Raw genomic sequence first — 23,533 nt, forward strand, 5'->3', positions numbered from 1 at the left:
ATGACTTGTGGACTTCAACTCTAGTGTGCCTGGCTGAGGAATTCTGGGAGCTGAAGTCCACAAGTCATAAAAGGGCCACGTTTGAAGACCCCCGATCTATTCTATTCTTGTTTCCAGCAGCAGTGCTTAGGAAACATGTATGAAGACCCTGCTTCATAGGTAGGTAGATAGGTAGGTACCGGTAGGTAGGTAGGTAGGTAGGTAGGTAGGTAGGTAGGTAGATAGATAGATAGATAGATAGATAGATAGATAGATAGATAGATAGATAGATAGATAGATAGATAGATATAGATAGATAGATAGATAGACAGACAGACAGACACACAGACACACAGACAGACAGGGACAGACAGACAGACAGACAGACAGACAGACAGACAGATAGACAGACAGACAGACAGATAATAGGCAAATATAGATAAATGATAGATGATAGATAATAGGCAAATAGAAGGATGGATAGATAGATAGATAGATAGATAGATAGATAGATAGATAGATAGATAGATAGATGATAGATAGATAGATGATAGATAGATAGATATACGGACAGGGAGACAGACAGACTGATTGATCGATTCTGGATTTTTTGTTGTTATTCTGTCTCTCACTGTTAAAATAAACCTACCATTAAAATTATAGACTGATCATTTCTCGTATCTAACTAAAGACAGTTATTTACCTAATCCGCTTGTGTAAATTCTCATAAGAAGAACTGATTTAAGTTATAATTTTCACTACTGGTTGGAACAGGGTCAGGAGACAGCAGGCAGCCGAAGAGGCCAGGAAGAGAAGAAATGTGAAGACAATTCCTTTGTTCTGTGCCTCTTCCCCCAAAGTCTCATTCATGCCGAGATTGTCCTTCTCTCCTTTTGTCCTTTCTGGCTTTTCCTTGGCTCAAATCCCATTTTCCATACCTGGCCAGGTGCAGCACAGATGCTTTGCTGTTCTCCCCCGTCAAGGCACTGCATTCGTAAAAAATCGAACGGTAATCCTAGAACAGAGCGGGGAGGGGGTGGGGGAAAGATGGTATAAAATTAAAAGATTCCTAATAGTAGTTTTCCAGCAACGTCAGAGGAAATGGGAGAAAAGGCGCCGTATACGGGCCCTGAAATTTAAACATGGGAAAATATAGCAAGTGTATTATAGGGTAGAACTAGATTGACAAGACAGTAGGAGAGGGGGGGGGTCTAGAACCCCCTTTTTTCAAGTTCCACTTCCCATCTTTTTTCCCTTACGTGTTGCTCGCCAACTCTGGGAAGTAGAATTCTGTTTGGAGAATAAATGGCACTTCGCTATAAGGAACTGACAGTGAGAAGAATTAATCCGTGGAAAAAGGTTGGGGGCGCTCCATCGCTGGAGGATTTTAAGAAGAGGTTGGACAGCCGCTTGTCTGGAATGGTAGAGGGTCTCCTGCGGGAGCAGGGGGCTGGACTAGATGACCTCTGAGGTCCCTTCCAGCTCTGTTATTCTATGATTCTCTAAGGGTCTCCTGCTTGAGCAGGGGGCCGGACTAGAAGATCTCCGAGGTCCCTTCCAGATCTGTCATTCTCTGATTCTGTAAAAATCTCCTGCTTGAGCAGGGGGCTGGACTAGATGACCTCTGAGGTCCGTTCCAGCTCTGTTATTCTATGATTCTCCAAGGGTCTCCTGCTTGAGCAGGGGGCTGGACTAGATGAGCTCCGAGCTCCCTTCCAGATCTGTCAATCTCTGATTCTGTAAAAGTCTCCCACTTGAGCAGGGGGCTGGACTAGATGACCTCCGAGGTCCCTTCCAGCTCTGTCATTCTCTGATTCTGTAAAAGTCTCCCGCTTGAGCAGGGGGCTGGACTAGATGACCTCCGAGGTCCCTTCCAGCTCTGTTATTCTCTGATTCTCTAAGGGTCTCCCGCTTGAGCAGGGGGCTAGACTAGATGACCTCTGAGCTCCCTTCCAGATCTGTCATTCCCTGATTCTGTAAAAGTCTCCTGCTTGAGCAGGGGGCTGGACTAGATGACCTCCGAGGTCCCTTCCAGCTCTGTCATTCTCTGATTCTGTAAAAGTCTCCCACTTGAGCAGGGGGCTGGACTAGATGACCTCCGAGCTCCCTTCCAGATCTGTCATTCCCTGATTCTGTAAAAGTCTCCCGCTTGAGCAGGCCGTTGGACCAGACGGCTCCTGTATTCTATATTCAGTGTAACAGAGACGTCTGAAACCCCCAAATTCAGCACAAACCTACAGATGCAAAACTAAATTCTGATTTCCTAAATTGCATTCCACCAATTTCATCCACAGGAAATTAACGACCCTGGAAGTTGCTGCTTCTGGCAAACCGCACGACATTGAGACATAAATTCAGGAATAAATATGCTAGGAAGGGCTGTCGATCCCTTTGTGCGTTGAAGGATGTGAAAATACGTCTTCCATCAGGAGATATTTCTCTTGCAGCCTCCCCATGGTCACGTGATGAAAATTCACACGCTTGACAACTGACTCATTCCCCTTTTGTGACTTTCCGACAAGCAAAGTCAAGGGGGAAGCCAGATAATAATAATAATAATAATAATAATAATAATAATAATAATAATAATAATAATAATAATAATAATAATAATAATAATAATAATAATAATACATGAAACTCAGTGAACTGAACACTCAAACTGACTGGCACTTATGGTTGAGATGGGTTGCTGCCAGCATCCTAGGTATCAACCAGGCATCTCCTTAAAATGTAAGATGTTCCGAGTAGCGCAGTTTTTTGTAGCTTTGCTGGAGTTATTGCGGGAAGCTGCAATTTTTTGATGTATTTTGCAAATAATGAGGAGGAGGAGGAGGAGGAGGAGGAGGAGGAGGAGGAGGAGGAGGAGGAAAGTTGGAAGTGACCTTGGAGGTCATCTAGTCCAACCCTCTGCTCAGGCAGGAAATCCTATACCAATTCAGACAAATGGCTGTCCAGTCTCTTCTTAAAAACTTCCAGTGTTGGAGCATCCACAACTTCTGGAGGCAGGTTGTTCCACTGGTTAGTTGTTCTCACTGTCAGGAAGTTTCTCCTTAGTTCTAGGTTGCTTCTCTCCTTGATTAGTTTCCATCCGTTGCTTCTTCTCCTGCCTTCAGGTGCTTTGGAGAATAGCTTGACTCCCTCTTCTTTGGGGCAACCCCTGAGATACTGGAAGACGGCTATCATGTCTCCCCTGGTCATTCTGTTCACGTTCCTGCAACTCTTCATCATATGTTTTAGCCTCCAGTCTTTTCATCATCTCTGTTGCTCTTCTCTGCACTCTTTCTAGAGTCTCAACCTCTTTTTTACATCGTGGTGACCCATACCGGATGCAGGATTCCAGGTGTGGCCTTTGTTCAGCTTCACCGAACAAAAATGTTCCCAAATTAACAACTGCAGGAAAGGTCTGAAAACGGGGCAAAAACTCAGGTAACAAATGTTTCACTTGGCAACAAACTTTTTTGGCTCAACTGAGGTCGTAGGTCAAGGACTACCTGTACGATAAAAACAGTAAAGATATGTGACTATGAGGAACTGTGTTAGCTGGGTCAGGTCCACCCTTTGTACTGAAAGCGGATCTGAACCCGAACACTTTTAGGGTCTCGCAAACGATACACAAGGTGGCACACCTCATGAATCCAGCTCCAAGAAGGCCCCCCCACACCTTTTACTTCATGAGGCAAAGGGTCCCTCACCATCATCTGGACCATAAATTGCTATCATGAGATGGGTTGCGTCTCCCAAGGTCCGGTCAAAATATGTAGGCCAAGACTTGGGATCATGAGAAGGGCGGAGAAAGGAAAATTAAAGATGTCGCTATGACGGAGGGTTCTTTTAAACCCAGTTTTCAAGGAAAAATAAAATTCACGGGCCATCTTTGTATGCACGCTAATGCTCAGGAGTGTGGGAAACGACCTTGAATTCTCGATAAGTCAAGGCAAATAGGACGGAACGGTGATAATGCAGGAAGACTCCCAGGATGGCAACTGAAGGATCATCTCTGCTCAAAAGGAAGGGATCAAAAGGAAGACGTCGTGCATCTCGGATAAAAGAAGTGGGGGGAGAATAAAACGATGTTAATAAAACACTATTATCGTTCCAGATCCGGAGGGTGCTTTTCTGAAGGTGACCTGTTCTCTTTGAAAGAGAGAGAATAAGAATAGAAGAGAAGAGTTAGAACAATGGACCAGTGGAACTACCTGCCTCCAGAAGTTGTGGGTGCTCCGACACTGGAAGTTTTTAAAAAGAGGTTGGACAGCCATTTGTCTGAAATGGTCTAGGCCCGAGCAGGGGGTTGGACTAGATGACCTCCAAGGTCCCTTCCAACTCTGTTATTCTAGTCTATTCCTAGAATAGAATGCAACAAAATTTCATTTTAATGTATGCTGATTAGTGTACATTTAAAGTGACAATAAAGTTTCTATTCTATTCTATTCTATTCTATTCTATTCTATTCTATTCTATTCTATTCTATTCTATTCTATTCTATTCCATTAATAGAATAGAATAGAATAGAATAGAATAGAATAGAATAGAATAGAATAGAATAGAATAGAACAGAATAGAACAGAATAGAATATAGGAATGAAGAATAGAATAGAATAGAATAGAATAGAATAGAATAGAATAGAATAGAATAGAATAGAATAGAATAGAATAGAATAGAATAGAATAGAATAGAATAGAATAGAATATAGGAAAATAGAATGGAATAGAATAGAATCGAATAGAACAGAATAAAAACTACTGTCACTTTAAATGTACACTATTCTACATACATTAAAATGAAATTTTGTTCCATTCAGTTCTCAGAAACAAATACCATTATGCATGCACCCACATACACGCACATATACGACACAGAGAAACATCACAGTCTAGTTTGAATGTGTACATGGTGGCGGGGGGGGGGGGGGAAAGAATCCTGCGAATTTACAGGACAGATGGCATAAATAAAAGCTGTTACAGAATCTAGTAGTTCTGCTATAAATACTATGAAACCTCCTCCCAGAGGGGAGCAACAGGAACAGACCACAAAGTGGGAGGGGGAGGGTTGTCTCTAACAATGTTTCTAACTGCTGGGAAATATCTGAATTGGGTTGCTCCCCATTTTTTCCCCAGAGAGTGCTGGAAGGACAACAGGACCCTTGTCCCTGACTTGATATGAATTCATTCAGGTATTAATTAATGCAGAAGGCAATCTCCATCTGCACTGGTACAGTACAGGTAGTCCTCCACTTACGACCTCAACTGAACCCAACATTTCCGTTGCTAAACAAGACAGCTCTTAAGTGACCCGTGCCCCATTTTACGACCTTTTTTGAGTTTTTTTGCCCCGTTTAAGCAAATCGCTGCAGTTGTTCAGTGAATCATGTCGTCCTGAAGCAAATCCGGATTTTCCCCCACTGACTTGGCCAGTCAGGAGCCAGCTGGGAAGGTCGCAAAGGGTGATCACATGACCCCAGGCGGCGGCTGCAACAGTCGTAAGTACATGCCAGTTGCCCAGCATCCGAATTTTGATCACGTGACCACAGAGATGATACAATGGCCGTAAAGGTGAGAATCCGTCGTAAGTCACTTTTTAAAGTGCCGTTGTAACTTCAGACGGTCATTTAATGAATGTTTGAAAGTCAAAGGATTGCCTGTAAGGACATTTAGGAACAAGGGAATCTGCCCCAAACTAGGTAGGAAGGAAATGAGATCTCCAAATTCCTTTATCGGGAAATTAACAGCTCCGCGGGCACTAAATGAAACGGCTCCTGCGGCTTCTGTTCAAACAAGCTCCGGAGTCAAGGGATATTTTTCCCCCACAACGGGTAAAAGCAAGATGTAGCAGAATAAGTGTATTTACTTATGACAATCACGGAAGCAGTGGGGTTCCATAGCTGTAAGGCTACCCATAACCTCAATAACAGAAGGAAGATATTTACTGAATAAATTCTCTTAAGAAGTTGTTTCCAGGGCTATGTGCTAACGCAGAGACCCCCAACCTTCCGGGCACCAGGGACCGGTTCCATGGGGAAAGGTTATTTCCACGGACCGGAGAGTGCGTGGTTTTTGTGTGCTGCCTGCATCCCACGGATGCGGCTTTGCTCGTTTGTGCGGACCGGTTGCTGGCGTGCCGCAGCCCAGTACCGATCCAGGGCCCGGAGGTTGGGGACCCCTGTGCTATTATTATTATTTTTTTTCTCTTGATTATCCAAAGCTCTCCCTTCTTACTGTACCTTGGCTAGGTGCTCTCCCAATCTCTTGGGAACTTCTCGTTCTTCTTCCTTGTCAATTTTATTGCCGAGCAAAAGGACAGGAATGTTCTCCCCAGCTGCCTCCTAGGAAATAAGGAACAGCCATTGAAGGAGAGAGCATTCTCCTGCGGGGAAAGAGGAAGAAGCAAATTGGGGGGAAAGTGGGGGGTGGTGGTGGAAAAGGACAAAGGACAAAATGCTGGAGAATTTAAATCAAAACGGAACTTGCCTCTACGCTCACCATCCACTGCTTTACAGACACGAAGGTGTCTTGTGCTGTTACGTCATACATCACAACGACACCGTCGGCTTTCCGGAAGAACTGCTTCGTGATGCTGCGATACCTGGAAACCAACGGTTTTAGAAGAGCAGAAGATAAAGCAGCAGCCATCAAAAGCCAGCCCTTCCCTGCTCAGTCCAAAATCCAATCCAGGTTAAAGCATGCTAGACCTGAGGGGATCTAGTCTCTGCTCGAGCACACCTAGCAACGAGAAGCCCATCACCCCTCTCGGTCAGGGGTTCAAATCGCTTTCACTGTTGAGAAAAGGTCAAGCTTTCCCCTGCACACTTGAGTCCTCATCTCCCTTTCTTAGCTTAAGGGAGTCAACGTTGTCAGAAGACACTTCAACAGCCTGCCTCCGGAAGTGGTGGATGCTCCAACACGGGAAGTTTTTAAGAAGAGCCTGGACAGCCAATTGTCTGAAATGGTATAGCGTTTCCTGCCTGAGCAGGGGCTGGACTAGAAGACCTCTGAGGTCCCTTCCGATTCTATTCTATTCTATTCTATTCTATTCTATTCTATTCTATTCTATTCTATTCTATTCTATTCTATTCTATTCTATTCTATTCTATTCCTTTCCTTTCCTTATTCTTTCCTTATTCTACTGTATTCTATCCAATTCAATTCCGTTCTGTTCTGTTCCGTTCCGTTCCGTTCCGTTCCATTCCATTCCATGCTATTGTTATTCTATTCCATTCTAAAATTCTATTCTATTCTATTCTATTCTATTCTATTCTATTCTATTCTATTCTATTCTATTCCTTATTCTTTCGTATTCTCTATTCTATTGTATTATTTATTTATTTTATTTATTTTAATCCCATTTATATCCCGCCCTTCTCCGAAGACTCAGGGCGGCTTACAATTTAAGCACAAACCAATGTGCTTAGCAATAGCCTTCATTCTATGTATATGCCTGCTTATTAGGGCTTTGCCCCCCCCCCCAAGCGGCATTATTACAAAGTCAGCTTATTGCCCCCAACAATCTGGGTCCTCATTTTACCTACCTGGGAAGGATGGAAGGCTGAGTCAACCTTGAGCCTGGTGGGATGCGAACCTGCAATAATTGCAGGCAGCTGGTGTTACTTAAGGAGGCATTAGCCCACTGCTCCACCAAGGCTCCTATTCTATTCTATTCTATTCTATTCTATTCTATTCTATTCTATTCTATTCTATTCTATTCTATTCTATTCTATTCTATTCTATTCTATTCTATTCTATTTTTCTATTCTATTTTTCTATTCTATTCTATTCTATTCTATTCTATTCTATTCTATTCTATTCTATTCTATTCTATTCTATTCTATTCTATTCTATTCTATTCTATTCTATTCTATTCTACCCTGTTCCTATTCCTATTTCTATAGTTATGTGGCCAGAATGACTATACGCCGAGGGCCAAGGCACACTGTTCCCTTCTCACCAATGTGGTACCTATTTATCTACTCACATTTACATGCTTTCAAACTGCTGGGTGGGCAGGAGCTGGAGCAAGGGACAGGAGCTCACCCCGTAACGTGGCACTCGGCTCTTGAACCCAGCTGGCAAGCTCAGCGTCTCTAACCACTGAGTCATCGCACCCCACTCTCTGTGACTGTAACTGTTCTAATGAAAGGAGTCCTAATCGATAAGCACGCATGAGGGCTTGGGAGAGGAGTAGCACCTCTGGTGGAGGGGCCAGCCATGCCCATTCTAGGGCTGTTGAACCGTCGTTGGTTCACACCTGGTGCTCAGCTCTCACCTGTGGCTCCGAGCAGTTGTATGGCCTGCAACCGCCACACCCCGGTAAACCGTCTCAGCAAACAGGTCAAAACAGGTGAGGGAAGCTGATGGATGTTTGGCTGATTTACTGCTTGTGTGGCATTGGTTGCCTAGCTTGCTCTACCTGGAGGAGGGACACACCTTCCACAGGAATTGAGCTGAACTACACCTGACGGGTATTTCCTACCAAGATCAGAGCCAGAGGATTACCTTTCTTGTCCAGCGGTGTCCCAGAGTTGCAGCACCACCTGGCTGCCATCCAGGTTCAGGGTTTTCATAGAATAATCCACACCTGTGGAAAACAAACACCTCCAATTGTATCAGCCAATCAGAGGAGAGCTGGGAGGGACCTCAGAGGCTCAAGCAGAAGACCCTGTGCAATTTCAGGCAAACGGGCTTCAAAGACCTCCAGGGATGGAGCCCCCACAACTTCTGGAGGCAGGCTGTTCCACAGAGTGCTGTAAAGCAGTATATAAGTGCTACTGCCGTTTTCTTCGGATCGTGCCCCATCAACAGTTGAAACGTCTTGGTCACTTTTGATTTTCTCAACGTTAATTACATTTGCATAGCTAAAAGTTTTGTTCATACCAATCCTCCTCTTATTTTGATATTTCCCGTATCGAAAGAAAGAAAGAAAGAAAGAAAGAAAGAAAGAAAGAAAGAAAGAAAGAAAGAAAGAAAGAAAGAAAGAGGGAGGGAGGGAGGGAGGGAGGGAGGGAGGAAGGAAGGAAAGAAGGAAGGAAGGAAGGAAAGAAGGAAGGAAGGAAGGAAGGAAGGAAGGAAGGAAGGAAGGAAGGAAGGAAGAAAGGAGAAAGGAAGAGAGAGAGAGACAGAGAGAGAGACAGGAAGGAAGGAAGGAAGGAAGGAAGGAAGGAAGGAAGGAAGGAAGGAAGGAAGGAAGGAAGGAAGAAAGAAAGAAAGAAAGAAAGAAAGAAAGAAAGAAAGAAAGAAAGAAAGAAAGAAAGAAAAGGAAGGAAGAGAGAGAGAGACAGAGAGAGTCAGGAAAGAAAGAAGAAAGAAAGAAAGAAAGAAAGAAAGAAAGAAAGAAAGAAAGAAAGAAAGAAAGAAAGAAAGAAAGCTATTTAAATTCTAAATCATATCTTTCATTATAAAAGTGTAATTGTATCTAAGGGTCATCCGTTCTTTTAATCTTATTCAAACCAAGAATTTAAACATATAATGCCCCCTCTAAAAGGTCAAATCTTCTGCTTTTTGCATCTAACTCTCGCTTTCTTTCTTTCTTTGCCAAATAGCTTTCCACGCCAGGGCACTTAGATCGCCCAGGAATTTCTATTTCTATTTTTGTGAAATTTGCTGGGCAGATGTAGATGTTCTTTGAATACATTTGAGAGAGAGAGAGAGAGAGAGAGAGAGAGAGAGAGAGAGAGAGAGAGAGAGAGAGAGAGAGAGAGAGAAAGGAAAAATCTCGAAAGTATTCGAAGAGCAACTACATCTGCTTTGTTGACTACAGGAAAGCCTTTGATTGAGTCGATCACGACAAGCTCTCGAGAAGACCAGAGGGCACCAAAAGATCTGGCCCACTTGGTCCTGTTGTTGTACACAAATCAGGAAGCCATTGTGTGAACACCAGAGGGAGACACCGATTGGTTCAAGACAGAGAAAGGATGGTGGGAAAGGTGCATTCTTTCACCACTTTTATTCAATCCGTATGTCCTCCTAAATCAAGGGTCTTCCAACCTGGCCCTTTGATGACTTGTGGACTTCAACTCCCAGAATTCCTCAGCCAGGCACGTGTGCCTGGCTGAGGAATTCTGGGAGTTGAAGTCCACAAGTCGTCAAAGGGCCAAGTTGGAAGACCCCTGGTCTAGAGAAACCCAAGCTCACGTCCCATTGGACCAAAGAACTCATGATATGAAGTCTTCCATTCCCAGAATTCTGGGAGCTGAAGTCCACACATCCCTGATCTAGAAGCTTTACATCAGGGGACTTCAAACTTGGCCCTTTAATGACCTGTGGACTTCAGCACGCTGGCTGAGGAATTCTGAGAGTTGAAGCCCAGAAGTCATCAAAGGGCCACGTTGGAAGACCCCTGGTCTAGAGAAACCCAAGCTCACGTCCCATTGGACTAAAGAACTCATGATACGAAGTCTTCCATTCCCAGAATTCTGGGAGCCGAAGTCCACACATTCCTGATCTAGAACCCTGATCTAAAAGCTTTACATCAGGGGTCTTCCAACTTGGCCCTTTGATGACTTGTGGACTTCAGCACGCTGGCTGAGGAATTCTGAGAGTTGAAGCCCAGAAGTCATCAAAGGGCCACGTTGGAAGACCCCCTGTCCTAAGTGATCGTGAGGAAGCCGGATCGTGAAGGAAAGACAGAGCAAAGACTGCAGGAAGGAACATGAACACTCTTCGGGATGCTGACGACACAATTCTCCCCTCAAAAAAAAAAAAAGCCAGCACGTCAGAAACCACCCTGATACCTCTGATCAAAAAGATTAAAGAAGAGAGAGAGAATTTTAATCGCTTCTTGAACATCAAAAAGGCCAAGTACACAATGAGATGAAATGCGTGCCGGAATGCCTTGGCAGATTGATCAAAACGACGAATGCCGTTAAGTGTCAAAACTCTAGGGGGGGGCTACACAGCAGTAATTAGCAGGAACAGAGTATGGAAAAGGAGGACATCAGCCTGGCTACTAAATGCAGATTAGTCTGCACTACTGTGTTCCCCATAGCTACGACGGTTTTGAAAGTTGGAGCGTGAAAAAAGTAGACGGGGGTGGGGGGGTGGGGGTGGGAGGAAATAGCCTCCTTTGAGCTGTGGCATTGAAGGAGGTTCCTACAAATTCCTTGGCCGGTGAAGATGGCACACAAGCAAGCCTCGGAGCGTACAAAGCCAGGCATATCACCGAAAGGCAAAGTCACAAAATCCCGTCTTCTTTCAGCCGTGTCGTGCAATCGGACTCACAGGAAAAGGCAGAACGGTCCTTGGTAAAAGAAAATGAGACCACACACACACAGAGACAACACACAAAATCAAAGCCGACCCCAGCCCAAACATAAAATAACTCTTGTTTACGTGCCGCAGCTGCCAAAAAAGCCAACACAGTGCTAGGCTGCATGAACAGAGGGAGAGAATCGAGATCACGTTGAAGTGTTACTACCACTTTACAAGGCCTTGGTAAGGCCACACTTGGAATACGGCATCCAGTTTTTCTCGCCACGATGCAAAAAAGAGGTTGAGATTCTAGAAAGAGGGCAGAGAAGAGCAACAAAGATGATCAGGGGACTGGAGGCTAAAACATATAAGGAACGGTTGCTGGATTTGGGATGTCTAATTTAATGAAGAGAAGGACGAGGGGGGACATGATAGCAGCCTTCCAGTATCTCAGGGACTGCCCCAAAGTAGAGGCAGTCAAGCTATTCTCAAAAGCACCTGAAGGCAGGAGAAGAAGCAACAGATGGAAACTCATCAAGGAGAGAAGCAACCTGGAACTAAGGAGAAACTTCCTGACAGTGAGTACAATTAACCAGTGGAACAACCTGCCTCCAGAAGCTGTGAATGCTCCAACACTGGAAGTTTTTAAGAAGAGACTGGATGCCATTTGCCCAGAATGGCGCAAGGTCTCCTGCTTGAGCAAAGGGTTGGACTAGAAGACCTCCAAGGTCCCTTCCAACTGTGTTATCCTGTAGTTTTGTCATCCAATTGCTTCCAGTTCAGCTTGTCTTTCAAACATACACTCCTCTGGTCCATACGCTCTCTGCTCGTTAACCTCTGAAGCCAGATGTTTTTCTTCCCAAAGCTGGTACCTTCATTTTCCAAAAACTGTGTTTCCATGGCTCTGCTTGGTAAAAACCATTCTGTAATTGTATAGAGCTGGTGGTTTTTTTTCTTCCCCCTTTGCCCAAATTATTCACTTTTGATTGTCTGTCAGCTTCACGCCCTGCTTTTCCCTAGCAGAGGGAGCTGGCCTTGATAAAACAGGTTTTTCCGTCACTGCCCGGAAGCCACAGCATTCAACGTGACCCTTGTGAATTCAGGGCGACAATCACAGTCGCTCCGACCTGGAATTCAAATGGTGTATTCTCACCACGTCAAATTTTTATTTTATTTTATTTTAATTCCATTTATATCCCGCCCTTCTCCAAAGACTCAGGGCGGCTTTACAAGCTTAGCAGTAGCCTTCATTCTATGTATATGCCTGCTTATTAGGGCTTTCACACACACACACCCAGCGGCATTATTACAAAGTCAGCTTAATTGCCCCCAACAATCTGGGTCCTCATTTTACCTACCTGGGAAGGATGGAAGGCTGAGTCAACCTTGAGCCTGGTGGGACTCGAACCTGCACTAATGGCAGGCAGCTGGTGTTACTGAAGGAGGCATTAGCCCACTGCTCCACCAAGGCTCACCACGACGCAAATGGCTTTGTTTGGAAGAGTCAGATTTGGTCTGACTCTTCAGCCAAGACATCACTCAGAGGGCTGACCTGCTTAGCATAGCCCTTAGCATCCCTGGTACTGTTCTTTTGGAAAATTATTATTATTATTATTATTATTCTCATTTCAAAAAGCCAAATTGTGGAAATGACGTTTAACGGAGAACGCAGAAGGAAGGATTATCGGCCCAAAGAGACACCTCAGCTCAAGGAAGGGAGAGGAAAGCAACTCAGGTTAACTCTGCCTTAGTTACCAGGATCAATTTCTCTATGAATAGGAAAGATCTTTCCAGAAATCTCAGTAGTTTTTCTACTCAATCTTCTCGGCAAGGTGTTCGAAGAAGTGGTTTACCCTTGCCTTCTGCCTGGGGCTGGGAGAGAGGGGCTGGCTCAAGGTTAACCAGCTGCCTCTCTGACCGAGGCAGGATTGGAACTCACAGCCTCCTACTTTACAACCTGGTGCTTTAAGCACTGTAGTGAACTGGTCCTCGTTAGACGATTTTGGAAAGATGAATCATATATGATCTAGAACACTGAACTGCCAAGGCCTATTTTTCCTCGGTGTTTGCATTCAAACGTACGGAAAAGAAAAGTATTTTTAAAGCCCAGTTTTCTCGTTCAGGATTATTTTATCTCCAGCCAAATCTTTTTTTTTTTTCTGAAAAAAATCACACCTAAAGCTTGCAACTGTCTGTATCTTAATTTTAAACCAGAGGGTTTGGTAGCCCCTTAACTTTATCTATCTAGACTTATGCCTTTTTAATATTATTTTCTTTTTGAATTTTTTTTTAAAAAAGGCATTCCCAAAGATGTTTTTTTTCCCCCCAAAACGCAACTTTGACTTTCTTGAGTTTCTCTTTTTTTTTTTCTTTGAAAATGTTTTGTTTCTCCTCCAAGAAGCTTCTTCAATTCTGGAAAAGCTGAGAACTGAAGAAGCTTCTTGAAACCTTTTTGAAGGGAAAAAAACAAACGAACAAGAAATTCCAGTTGCCTTCTGGGGGCAAAAAAAAGAAAGCACCTTTGGGGCTGCCCACCATGAAGTGCACCCGGAGGCTTCAGCTGGTGCAGAATGCGGCCGCGCGGGGGCTTATGGGAGTTCCTCGATATTCCCATGTTACACCACTCCTGCGCGAGCTGCATTGGCTTCGGGTTGCCCTCCGGGTGCAATTCAAGGTGCTGGTAATCACCTTTAAAGCCCTATGTGGCTTAGGCCCGGGGTACTTGCGAGACCACCTGTTGCCATTGTCAACCTCCCATCGCCCGGTTCGCTCCCACAGAGTCGGCCTCCTCAGGGTGCCGTCGGCCAGGCAATGCGGGCTGGCGACCCCCAGGGGGAGAGCCTTCTCTGTGGGCGCGCCGACCCTCTGGAACGAACTGCCCCCGGAGCTGCGGACGGCCCCTGACCTTCGGTCCTTCCGCCGTGACCTGAAGACCTGGTTATTCCAACAAGCGGGCCTGGACTGATCATAGTTTTTAAATTTGGTTTTTTATTGATTTAAATTGTTCTTATTTCTTATATTGTTTAATCCTCTTTTAATTTTTGTATTTATATCTTTTAACTTTTTATTGTTGTGAGCCGCCCTGAGTCCTCAGGGAGAAGGGCGGCATATAAATTTAATAAATTCAATTCAATTCAGTTCAACCACGACCTGGATGATTTGAGAATCTCCATAGGAAAAAGAAAAGGGACGTGGTGGCTCAGTGGGTTAGGACGCTGAGCTTGTCGATCAGAAGGTCGGCATTGAGTTTATCCAGAACAAGTATAGGGTTAAGAAGTTTTATGTAGCATTCGAATAAGTCTTCTTTCGTTTTTTTTTTCTTTTTTTTTATTCTAGTTTTTTATATATATTTAATATTGTTAAGGTGTGTCTTATCCTATATAAGCTAGAGAGTGATGGATTTTAGAATTTATAGTTGCTAGTATATGGTTGCTTATGGTTGTCTTTTTATATATATATACCTTGTATTTAGCTCTGGGAAGTCGGGGGGGGGAGGGGGGGGTGGAGGGAGAGGGGGAGGGAGGTTGGGGGGGAGCAGGGAGGGGGAAGGGGGGTTTCTTAAGGGAAAACTGTATTTTAAAACTTTTCAATAAAAAAAAAAAATAAGGTCGGCAGTTTGGCGGGTCGAATCCCGAGTGCCGCGTAGCAGAGTGAGCGCCTGTTACTCGTCCCAGCTTCTGCCAACCTAGCAGTTCGAAAGCACGTAAAAAATGCAAGTAGAAAAATAGGGACGGCTACGGTGGGAAGGTAACAGCGTTCCGTGCGCCTTTGGCGTCTAGTCATGCCGGCCACATGACCACGGAGACGTCCTCGGACAAACGCTGGCTCTTCGGCTATGAAACGGAGATGAGCACCGGCCCCTAGAGTCGGAAACGACTAGCATGCATGTGCGGGGGAACCTTTACCTTTACCTTTATAGGAAAAAGGCATTTGTAAACATTTATCTAAAAAGGCATTTATAAAATTTATCTTTGGCAGTTACCAAATTCCAGACACCTGCATTGTACGTATATCTGCCCTCTTTTACTTACCAACTGTGGCAGCCGTGCCTGGAGAAAACCGTTCTTCGCAGAATTGCTTTAAAAAGGACGTTTTCCCCACAGCCGAATTCCCCACCAGAACTATCTTGAAAATACGATCCGGAGCCGTGCGCAATGCTTCATCCTTCACACAAGCAGAGATATTAGGTGTTTAGGGGTTGCATTGTTAGGCACAGGATTTTTTCAAAAAGGAATGCAATATATAAACCAGAAGCGGCTATGCAATTCTTTTATATAGGATTAATAAGAAAATGATCAGATAACAGTATTTGCGCCTTGGATGCAATCCCAAAACAACTGGAGCCCCACTTGAACACACCAGCGGCATTGACAAAATCCCCGTCGGTCAATTGCAAAAGGCAGCTTTGCTTGGAACGGCTGAAATCCTGCGATGATACCTTTAAGATCATGAAAAATCCACCTCTGCCTATCCCAGGTCCTTGGGAAGGACTCGGTAAGGAGCATAAAAATGGCAAATCCAGCCTGGACATCTGGCTGACTGTGCGACGAACCATAGTAACAATTATAAGAGATTAAAATATGGGATGTACAGTAACGTAAAGCATCAAAACAATGCAATATAGCTTTAACCCTTGCTTACAGTAGGAAGCCTTACTGCTGTTCTCTTGATCATTTCTGTCCCTGATTTTTAAATTTCTTGATCTTTGAACAGAAGCAAGGGATTTATGCTTCCACATTTCTCATTTTACATCTTTATAATAGAAATGTAACTTCAGACTGAATAAGGCAAATGCACATTTCTTTACATATTTCTAGTGACGTCAGGGGAAAAAAAGTTATAAAGATGATTGTTGGAAGCTATCCAGAAGTTGCTTGAACTTTTTATAAGAGAGTTCAAACAATTTATCGCCATTTGATTCTGAACTAATAATGAAGGTGCTAATATACTGCTGTTGCATTCTTTACCTAACTTTATACATCAGATCGGGTGTAATCTCATTGTGAATTTTTAGAAGTTAATTTAGAAATTAATAACGCCTTGGTAAGATTGGCTCAGTGGCTTAGGACGCTGAGCTTGTCGATCAGAAAGTCGGCAGTTTGGCGGGTCGAATCCCGAGTGCCGCGTAGCAGAGTGAGCGCCTGTTACTCGTCCCAGCTTCTGCCAACCTAGCAGTTCGAAAGCACGTCAAAATGCAAGTAGAAAAATAGGGACCACTCCGGTGGGAAGGTAACAGCGTTCCGTGTGCCTTTGGCGTCTAGTCATGCCGGCCACATGACCACGGAGACGTCCTCGGACAAACGCTGGCTCTTCAGCTTTGAAACAGAGATGAGCACCAGCCCCTAGAGTCGGAAACGACTAGCACGTGTGTGCGGGGGAACCTTTACCTTTACCTTAAGATTACGCTTGGAATGCTGCATCCAGTTTTGGTCACCACATTATTAAAAAAGATGTTGGGACTCTAAAAAGAGTGCAGAGAAGAGCAACAAAGAGGATCAGGGGACTGAAGGCTGAAACACATGAAGAAGGTTGCTGGAATTGGGTATGTCTAGTTTAATAAAGAGAAGGACCTTGAGCAAAGAGTTGGACTAGCAACTCTTCCAGTATCTCAGGGGCTGCCCCAAAGAAGAGGGAGTCAAGCTATTCTCCAAAGCGCCTGAAGGCAGGACAAGAAGCAATGGATGGAAACTCACCAAGGAGCGAAGCAACCTGGAACTAAGGAGAAACTTCCTGACAGTGAGAACAATTAACCAGTGGAACAACCTGCCTCCAAAAGTTGTGAATGCTCCAACAGTAGGGTTTTTTAAAGAAGAGATTGGACAACCATTTGTCTGAGGTGGTCTAGGGTGCCCTGCCTGAGCAGGGGGTTGGACTAGAAGACCTCTAAGGTCCCTTCCAACTCTGTTATTCTATTATTCTGTTCATTTGGCCAAAGTGCACTTGACCCAAAAGAAAATCTAAAATCTCAAGGAAGCAACCCAGCTCAGACAGCGCCAAGGACCCCACCCAGCTCAACCCTGAGCTACCAATACTCTCTTCCATAAAAATCGGACGGTTTTTCTCCTTACGTGTGTCAGCGTTTCTTTTCCTACCGGCTCCTCCCTGGGTGAGGCACGAGACTGTTCAGCCTGTGGCCGCCGTTGGATTCCATTCACATCTGGTCCTCGTTCACCTCCATCTTCTTCAGACCATCCAATTAGCTGCCTCTCTGTCCTATTCAGAAGGTGTGGCAGATGGTCTTCCTCAATGGATATTAACCTTCTGAACTGCTTCCTCTGGATCAGGCCCCCCGGCTTAGGGGGCTCGGGATCTAACGAAAGATCTGCATTCCCACCGAGGGAACTTCTTCTTTGGGATGTGCTAAAGGTCTCGTCTTCCGAAGGCTCGCTGGAAAGTTATTCGGGAAAACACACCACTCAGCAACTTTATAACCCGGTGGAAATCTGAACGTCGGCTCATATTTTTCACACCAGAACTCAGACACAGTTTATGAATATTCGGTAAATGAACCTTTTTTCAATAGCAACAGCACTTAAACTTATAGACTGCTTCATAGTGCTTTACAGCAGTCTCTAAGCGGTTTACGGAGTCAGCATATTCATTCCCCCCCCCCACACACACAACAATCTGGGTCCTCAAACTCCGGGGAAGGATGGAAAGCTGAGTCAACCTTGAGCCGGTCAGGATCGAACTCCTGGCGGTGGGCAGAGTCAGCCTGCAATACTGTATTCTAACCACTACACCACCACGGCTTAAGATAGCAATGGCACTTAGACTTATATACCATTTCACACTGCTTTACAGAGTTTAAGCGGTTTACAGAGTCAGCGTATTGCCCCCCACCAACAATCCGGGTCCTCCTTTGACCGACCTCGGAAGGATGGAAGGCTGAGTCCACCTTGAGCCGGTCAGGATCGAACTCCTGGCGGTGGGCAGAGTCAGCCTGCAGTACTGCATTCTAACCACTACACCACCACGGCTTAAGATAGCAATGGCACTTAGGCTTATATACCATTTCACACTGCTTTACAGAGTTTAAGCAGTTTACAGAGTCAGCGTATTGCCCCCCACCAACAATCCGGGTCCTCCTTTGACCGACCTCGGAAGGATGGAAGGCTGAGTCCACCTTGAGCCGGTCAGGATCGAACTCCTGGCGGTGGGCAGAGTCAGCCTGCAGTACTGCATTCTAACCACTACACCACCACGGCTTAAGATAGCAATGGCACTTAGGCTTATATACCATTTCACACTGCTTTACAGAGTTTAAGCAGTTTACAGAGTCAGCGTATTGCCCCCCACCAACAATCCGGGTCCTCCTTTGACCGACCTCGGAAGGATGGAAGGCTGAGTCCACCTTGAGCCGGTCAGGATCGAACTCCTGGCGGTGGGCAGAGTCAGCCTGCAGTACTGCATTCTAACCACTACACCACCACGGCTTAAGATAGCAATGGCACTTAGGCTTATATACCATTTCACACTGCTTTACAGAGTTTAAGCAGTTTACAGAGTCAGCGTATTGCCCCCCACCAACAATCCGGGTCCTCCTTTGACCGACCTCGGAAGGATGGAAGGCTGAGTCCACCTTGAGCCGGTCAGGATCGAACTCCTGGCTCTGGGCAGAGTCAGCCTGCAATGCTGCATTCTGACCACCGCGCCACCACGGTCTGACAATATTTAAAGACTGCTCCAACATTTGAAAGCCGGGGCATTTTCACTCTAGTTCAAAATTAGATATCAACTTTGATCTCAGGGAAATGCAATCATTAGTTGCCAATCAATAGAGTCGCGTTTGCTTTAGAATGTTTTTGGAGCAATTCGCTTCTCACCATCACTTCACGGCTACAATCCTTGGTTCCTTCATGGCAGAGGTGGGGAGCAGCGGCCCCCTTATGACTTGTGGACTTCAACTCCCAAGGCTCAGGAATTCTGGGAGTTGAAATCCACCAGTCATAAAGGGGACATCGTTCCCCACTCCTGCTTTACGGAAAGAGACCTATGGACCGACAATCCATCTCCCCTAGGACATTTCAGAGAATAGGAGAAATTGAAACGCTTGCCTTCTGACTTTAGATTTAGAACTTATCCTTCCAATTAAATTTAATCCTCAGAAATTTTATTTTTTGAACTTCATTTTAATGTATTACTTTCAAGAAAAAAACCAAAAAGTAATAATACTGTAAGGGAGGAGGGAAAATAAAAAGAACACAAGCAACAGGATGCAAGTAGATAGCCAACGAATTACGAATAGCCAGCAGATTGAAAAAATATCACACGGCTACTATATCTTAATAAATCGTTAACAACTTAAAAGTACTACACTCCGCGTACAATTTTTACTCATGATGTTATCACTGGTGAATTGTAAAAATAACTTTAAATAAGAAACAACAGGTTGAGAATAGGTAGTCCGTGGACTAAAACATAAACTTTGGAACCCAAAAATGACATGTGACAAATTCAGTGGATAGAATTGTAATCCAAAAAACGAATTGTGCATCGCTCCTTTTTGACACGAAGCGTTTCTAGATGTTGAAACATATCGTCAGCTTAATTATCCCTTCCTCCACAGAGGGGATCTAAGATCTTTTCCATGAAAAAGCAAATAAAATCCTTGCAACTGTTATCATATATAGTTTGGTGTATTTTGATGACCATCCACCGTTATTTTAGCCTTTTGTTCATTACGGAATATTTCAAAAACATAATCAGCGCCAAAAAAGGAAGTCACCCATCCAAATTCCTTTTAAGGATTTAAGGTTAGTTCAGTTCAGGAAGTCCTTGACTTATGACTACGACTGAGCCCCAAACTTCCCTTGTTAAGTGAGGCAGTTGTTAAGTGGATTTTGCCCCTTTTACAAACGTTCTTGCCACAAGGGTTAAGTTCACTGTAGTTGTTTTAAGTTAGTGACCTGGTTGTTAAGTGAATTTGGCTTCCCCATTGTCTCTGATTGTCAGGAGGTCGTAAAAAGGGGATCACGTGATCCCGGGACACAGCGACCATCACAAACACACACCAATTGACAAGCATCCGAATTTTGATCACGTGCCCACGGGGGATGCTGCAACAGTCGTAAGTGTAAAAAACGGACATAAGACCCTTTTTCCACTGCTGTTGTAACTTCAGTCACTAAACAAACGATTGTAAGTCGAGGTCTGTCGATACAAAAGGGCTTGGACTCTGGGACCCTCAACTTCCAATAAAGGCACCAATATCTACCCCCTACAAAACAATCTTTCAGAGAAGGAGTGTTTTGGTTCCCAAATAAATTCTCAGTCATGGCTAAAGAAGATTGATATCCAAGATACTGTTGTGATTCCTCGCCAGCCAGCGGATCCGGCAGCTGAGTCTGAGGAATCAGAGGAGGAGGAGGAGGAGGGGGCCTGGAGTGACATGAGAGTCAGAGGACGGCTTTGAGGAGCTTCAAGACTCACAGTCGGACAAGGAGCCTGGCCCCTCTACACGTACTCAGGCTGAGCCACAGCTGTACTGGGAGCCTGAGTTGGACAGTGATAAAGAACAGCTGGGAAGTATCCCGGATGCACAAATGCGCAGGAAAGAGAAGCGAGTAGGACAGAGGAATGCAATGGGGCGGCTGCAAAGGCAAAGGAGAAGGTGTTAGGAAGCCACGCCTGGGCTGAATAATAAAAGGGAAGGTGTGGGAGCTGCTGGTTGCCGAAGGCAGCCGTTTGTGTTGAGGATCGAGTTTCTGTGGACTGTGTTTGTTTGCCTTGGACCTTGACTCAGGTCTGTGAATAATAAAAGGGGTTTTGGTTTTTCCCTAAGGTTCCTGCCTGTTTCGTGGAAGAGGGGTTTCTGCTTGTGAGCGTAACCAGGACCCACGTAGGCTGGGACAGAACAGATATGACTGGAGATTCGGAATATACCGAACACAGGAAATAAATATTTGGATTGGATATGCTGTCCAATTCTGTAAGTTATCTGGAAAACAAAAATAATGTGCCGAAGACACAATGGATGGCTTACCTCTTCAGTGAACCTTTTTCCAAATATTTGCCAATAATGGAGCCTGACCTTTGCTTCCGACTGACAGGTGCCTCGTAGCCAGATTTCTGTGGAAATAATTGTTTTAAAGTGTCAGGGTCTACTTAATAAAACAGTAGAAGCCAGGCCGGAATGTCCAAACGATATAGATAAGGCTTGTTTCTACCAGGTTGTCCTCGACTTACGCCCCAAAATGTCTGTTGCTAAGTGAGACATTTGTTCAGTGAGTTTGTCCTCGTTTTATGAGCTTCTTTGCCTACGGTTGTTAAGTGAATCACGGCAGTGGCTAAGTCAGTGACACGGCTGTTAAGTGAATGCGGCTTCCGCCTTTGCACTCTGATTGTCAGAAGGTCGAACAAAGGGCCTTCAATTCCCTTACCACAGAACTGGAGCTTCACCACCCAAGCATCGTTCATAATAATGGCTGCTGGGAGGTATTTCCTGCCCAGATTAAGACTCCCAAATTCCACCGCCTAGCACGGAGCCCGCCTGGTCTAAACGGGGTGGGAGGTAAAGTTTTAAATGGGAAGCTACAGAGGCCGTTTTTGTCTAAGGTCCTCGTGTAAAAAATCCTTTTTATCCAAAAAGCTACCAACATACCTGATGAAGGCACACGTCACGTTGATCACTCAGATGTTTGTTCCTTTCCCTATAATGAGGAAGGAAGGAAGGAAGGAAGGAAGGAAGGAAGGAAGGAAGGAAGGAAGGAAGGAAGGTGGGAATGACAGGGAGAAAGGGAGGGAGGGAGGAAAGAAGGAAAACAATAAGAATGACAGTTAGGAAGAAAGGAATGAGGGAGGGAGGGAGGGAGGGAGGGAGAGAAGAAGGAAGGAAGGAAGGAAGGAAGGAAGGAAGGAAGGAAGGAAGGAAGGAAGGAAGGAAGATGGGAATGACAGGGAGAAAGGGAAGGAGGGAGGAAAGAAGGAAAACAATAAGAATGACAGTTAGGAAGAAAGGAATGAGGGAGGGAGGGAGGGAGGGAGGGAGAGAAGAAGGAAGGAAGGAAGGAAGGAAGGAAGGAAGGAAGGAAGGAAGGAAGGAAGGAAGGAAGGGAGGGAGGGAGGGAGGGGAAGGGAGGGGAAGAGAAAGGGAAGGGAGGGAGGGAGGGAGGAAGGAAGGAAGGGAGGGAGGGAGGGAGGGAGGAGAAGGGAGGGGAAGAGAGAAAGGGAAGGAAGGAAGGAAGGAAGGAAGGAAGGAAGGAAGGAAGGAAGGAAGATGGGAATGACAGTTAGGAAGAAAGGGAGGGAGGGAGGAAAGAAGGAAAACAATGAGAATGACAGTTGGGAAGAAAGGAATGAGGGAGGGACAGAGGGAGAGAAAAAGGAAGGAAGGAAGGAAAACAATGGGAATATTGGGGAAAAAGGGAGGGAGGGAGGGAGGGAGGGAGGGAGGGAGGGAGGGAGGAAGGAAGGAAGGAAGGAAGGAAGGAAGGAAGGGAAGGACAAGAATAGGGAGGGAGGAGGGAGAGAGGGAGGGAAGAAGGAAGGAAGGAAGGAAGGAAGGAAGGAAGGAAGGAAGGAAGGAAGGAAGGAAGGAAGGAAGGAAGGAAGGAAAACAATGGGAATATTAGGAAGAAAGGGAGGGAGGGAGGGAGGGAGGGAGGGAGGAAGGAAGGAAGGAAGGAAGGAAGGAAGGAAGGAAAAAAGGAAGGAAAACAATGGGAATATTAGGAAGAAAGGGAGGGAGGGAGGGAGGGAGGGAGGGAGGGAGGAAGGAAGGAAGGAAGGAAGGAAGGAAGGAAGGAAGGAAGGAAGGAAGGAAGGAAGGAAGGAAGGAAAGAAAACACCAAAATTAAAGGGTATCTTCCAAGATTGCCCATTTACCAGAAAACGTTTCCGGTTTGGGGGCAGGGTATTTATCCTGGAGAAATGGTCTAACTTATTCCTATTTTATTTTGCAGGGAGGCAATTCTGGGATGCCATTTTCAAAAGATAGCTTCTGAATACCGGAATTTGACAGGTTTCTTCTTCTGCTCAATTACAGAGGGACCAATTAATAAGGATGGAGCCAAGCAGGAGGAGACGCTGAAAACTCCTAGGCGTGCAGTTGAATCGACACAAATGAGGCGCAGCAAAGGAAAAGAAAAAATGAATTACCCTTATGCAAATTAAACTGTGAAGAAAATCGGTGAGAAAACAGCTTGGTTTCCTCTCCACGTTCCATCCGGTTCCCGAAGTGCTCCTGCAAATATAGTCCTCCTAGCACAGAGGCCCCCCAACCTTTGGGGGCACCAGGGACCACCGCTTCCGTGGAGAGAGGTTATTCCGCGGACCGGAGAGCGCGTGGTTTTGTGTGCTGCCTGCCTCCCACGGATGGGGCCTTGCTCGTCTGTGCGGACCGGTTGCCAGCATGCTGCGGCCCGCTAAC

General features: G+C 45.2%; 1 protein-coding gene and 1 long non-coding RNA gene across 5 annotated transcripts in view; both read right to left on the reverse strand.

Moving 5' to 3' along the window:
* The window catches only part of LOC308670122, a 236,326-nt gene that overhangs the window by 4,533 nt on the left and 208,260 nt on the right, over nucleotides 1–23,533 (reverse strand). The gene's annotated exons all lie outside the window — the stretch shown is intronic.
* CRACR2A (calcium release activated channel regulator 2A) overlaps nucleotides 1–23,533 on the reverse strand; it is a 45,196-nt gene that overhangs the window by 468 nt on the left and 21,195 nt on the right. For all 4 annotated transcript variants that reach the window (XM_081331535.1, XM_081331536.1, XM_081331537.1 and 1 more), the window contains 8 exons: nucleotides 21,767–21,815; nucleotides 21,149–21,234; nucleotides 17,232–17,550; nucleotides 15,195–15,327; nucleotides 8,473–8,554; nucleotides 6,451–6,565; nucleotides 6,204–6,305; nucleotides 918–994 (listed from right to left, as the gene is read on the reverse strand). In XM_081331535.1, coding sequence (XP_081187661.1) covers nucleotides 918–994; nucleotides 6,204–6,305; nucleotides 6,451–6,565; nucleotides 8,473–8,554; nucleotides 15,195–15,327; nucleotides 17,232–17,550; nucleotides 21,149–21,234; nucleotides 21,767–21,815 — 963 coding nt within the window. The remainder of the gene's footprint in view (nucleotides 1–917; nucleotides 995–6,203; nucleotides 6,306–6,450; nucleotides 6,566–8,472; nucleotides 8,555–15,194; nucleotides 15,328–17,231; nucleotides 17,551–21,148; nucleotides 21,235–21,766; nucleotides 21,816–23,533) is intronic.

The sequence above is a fragment of the Vipera berus genome (assembly GCF_964194415.1).
Source record: "Vipera berus genome assembly, chromosome: 6".
Taxonomy (NCBI): domain Eukaryota; kingdom Metazoa; phylum Chordata; class Lepidosauria; order Squamata; family Viperidae; genus Vipera; species Vipera berus.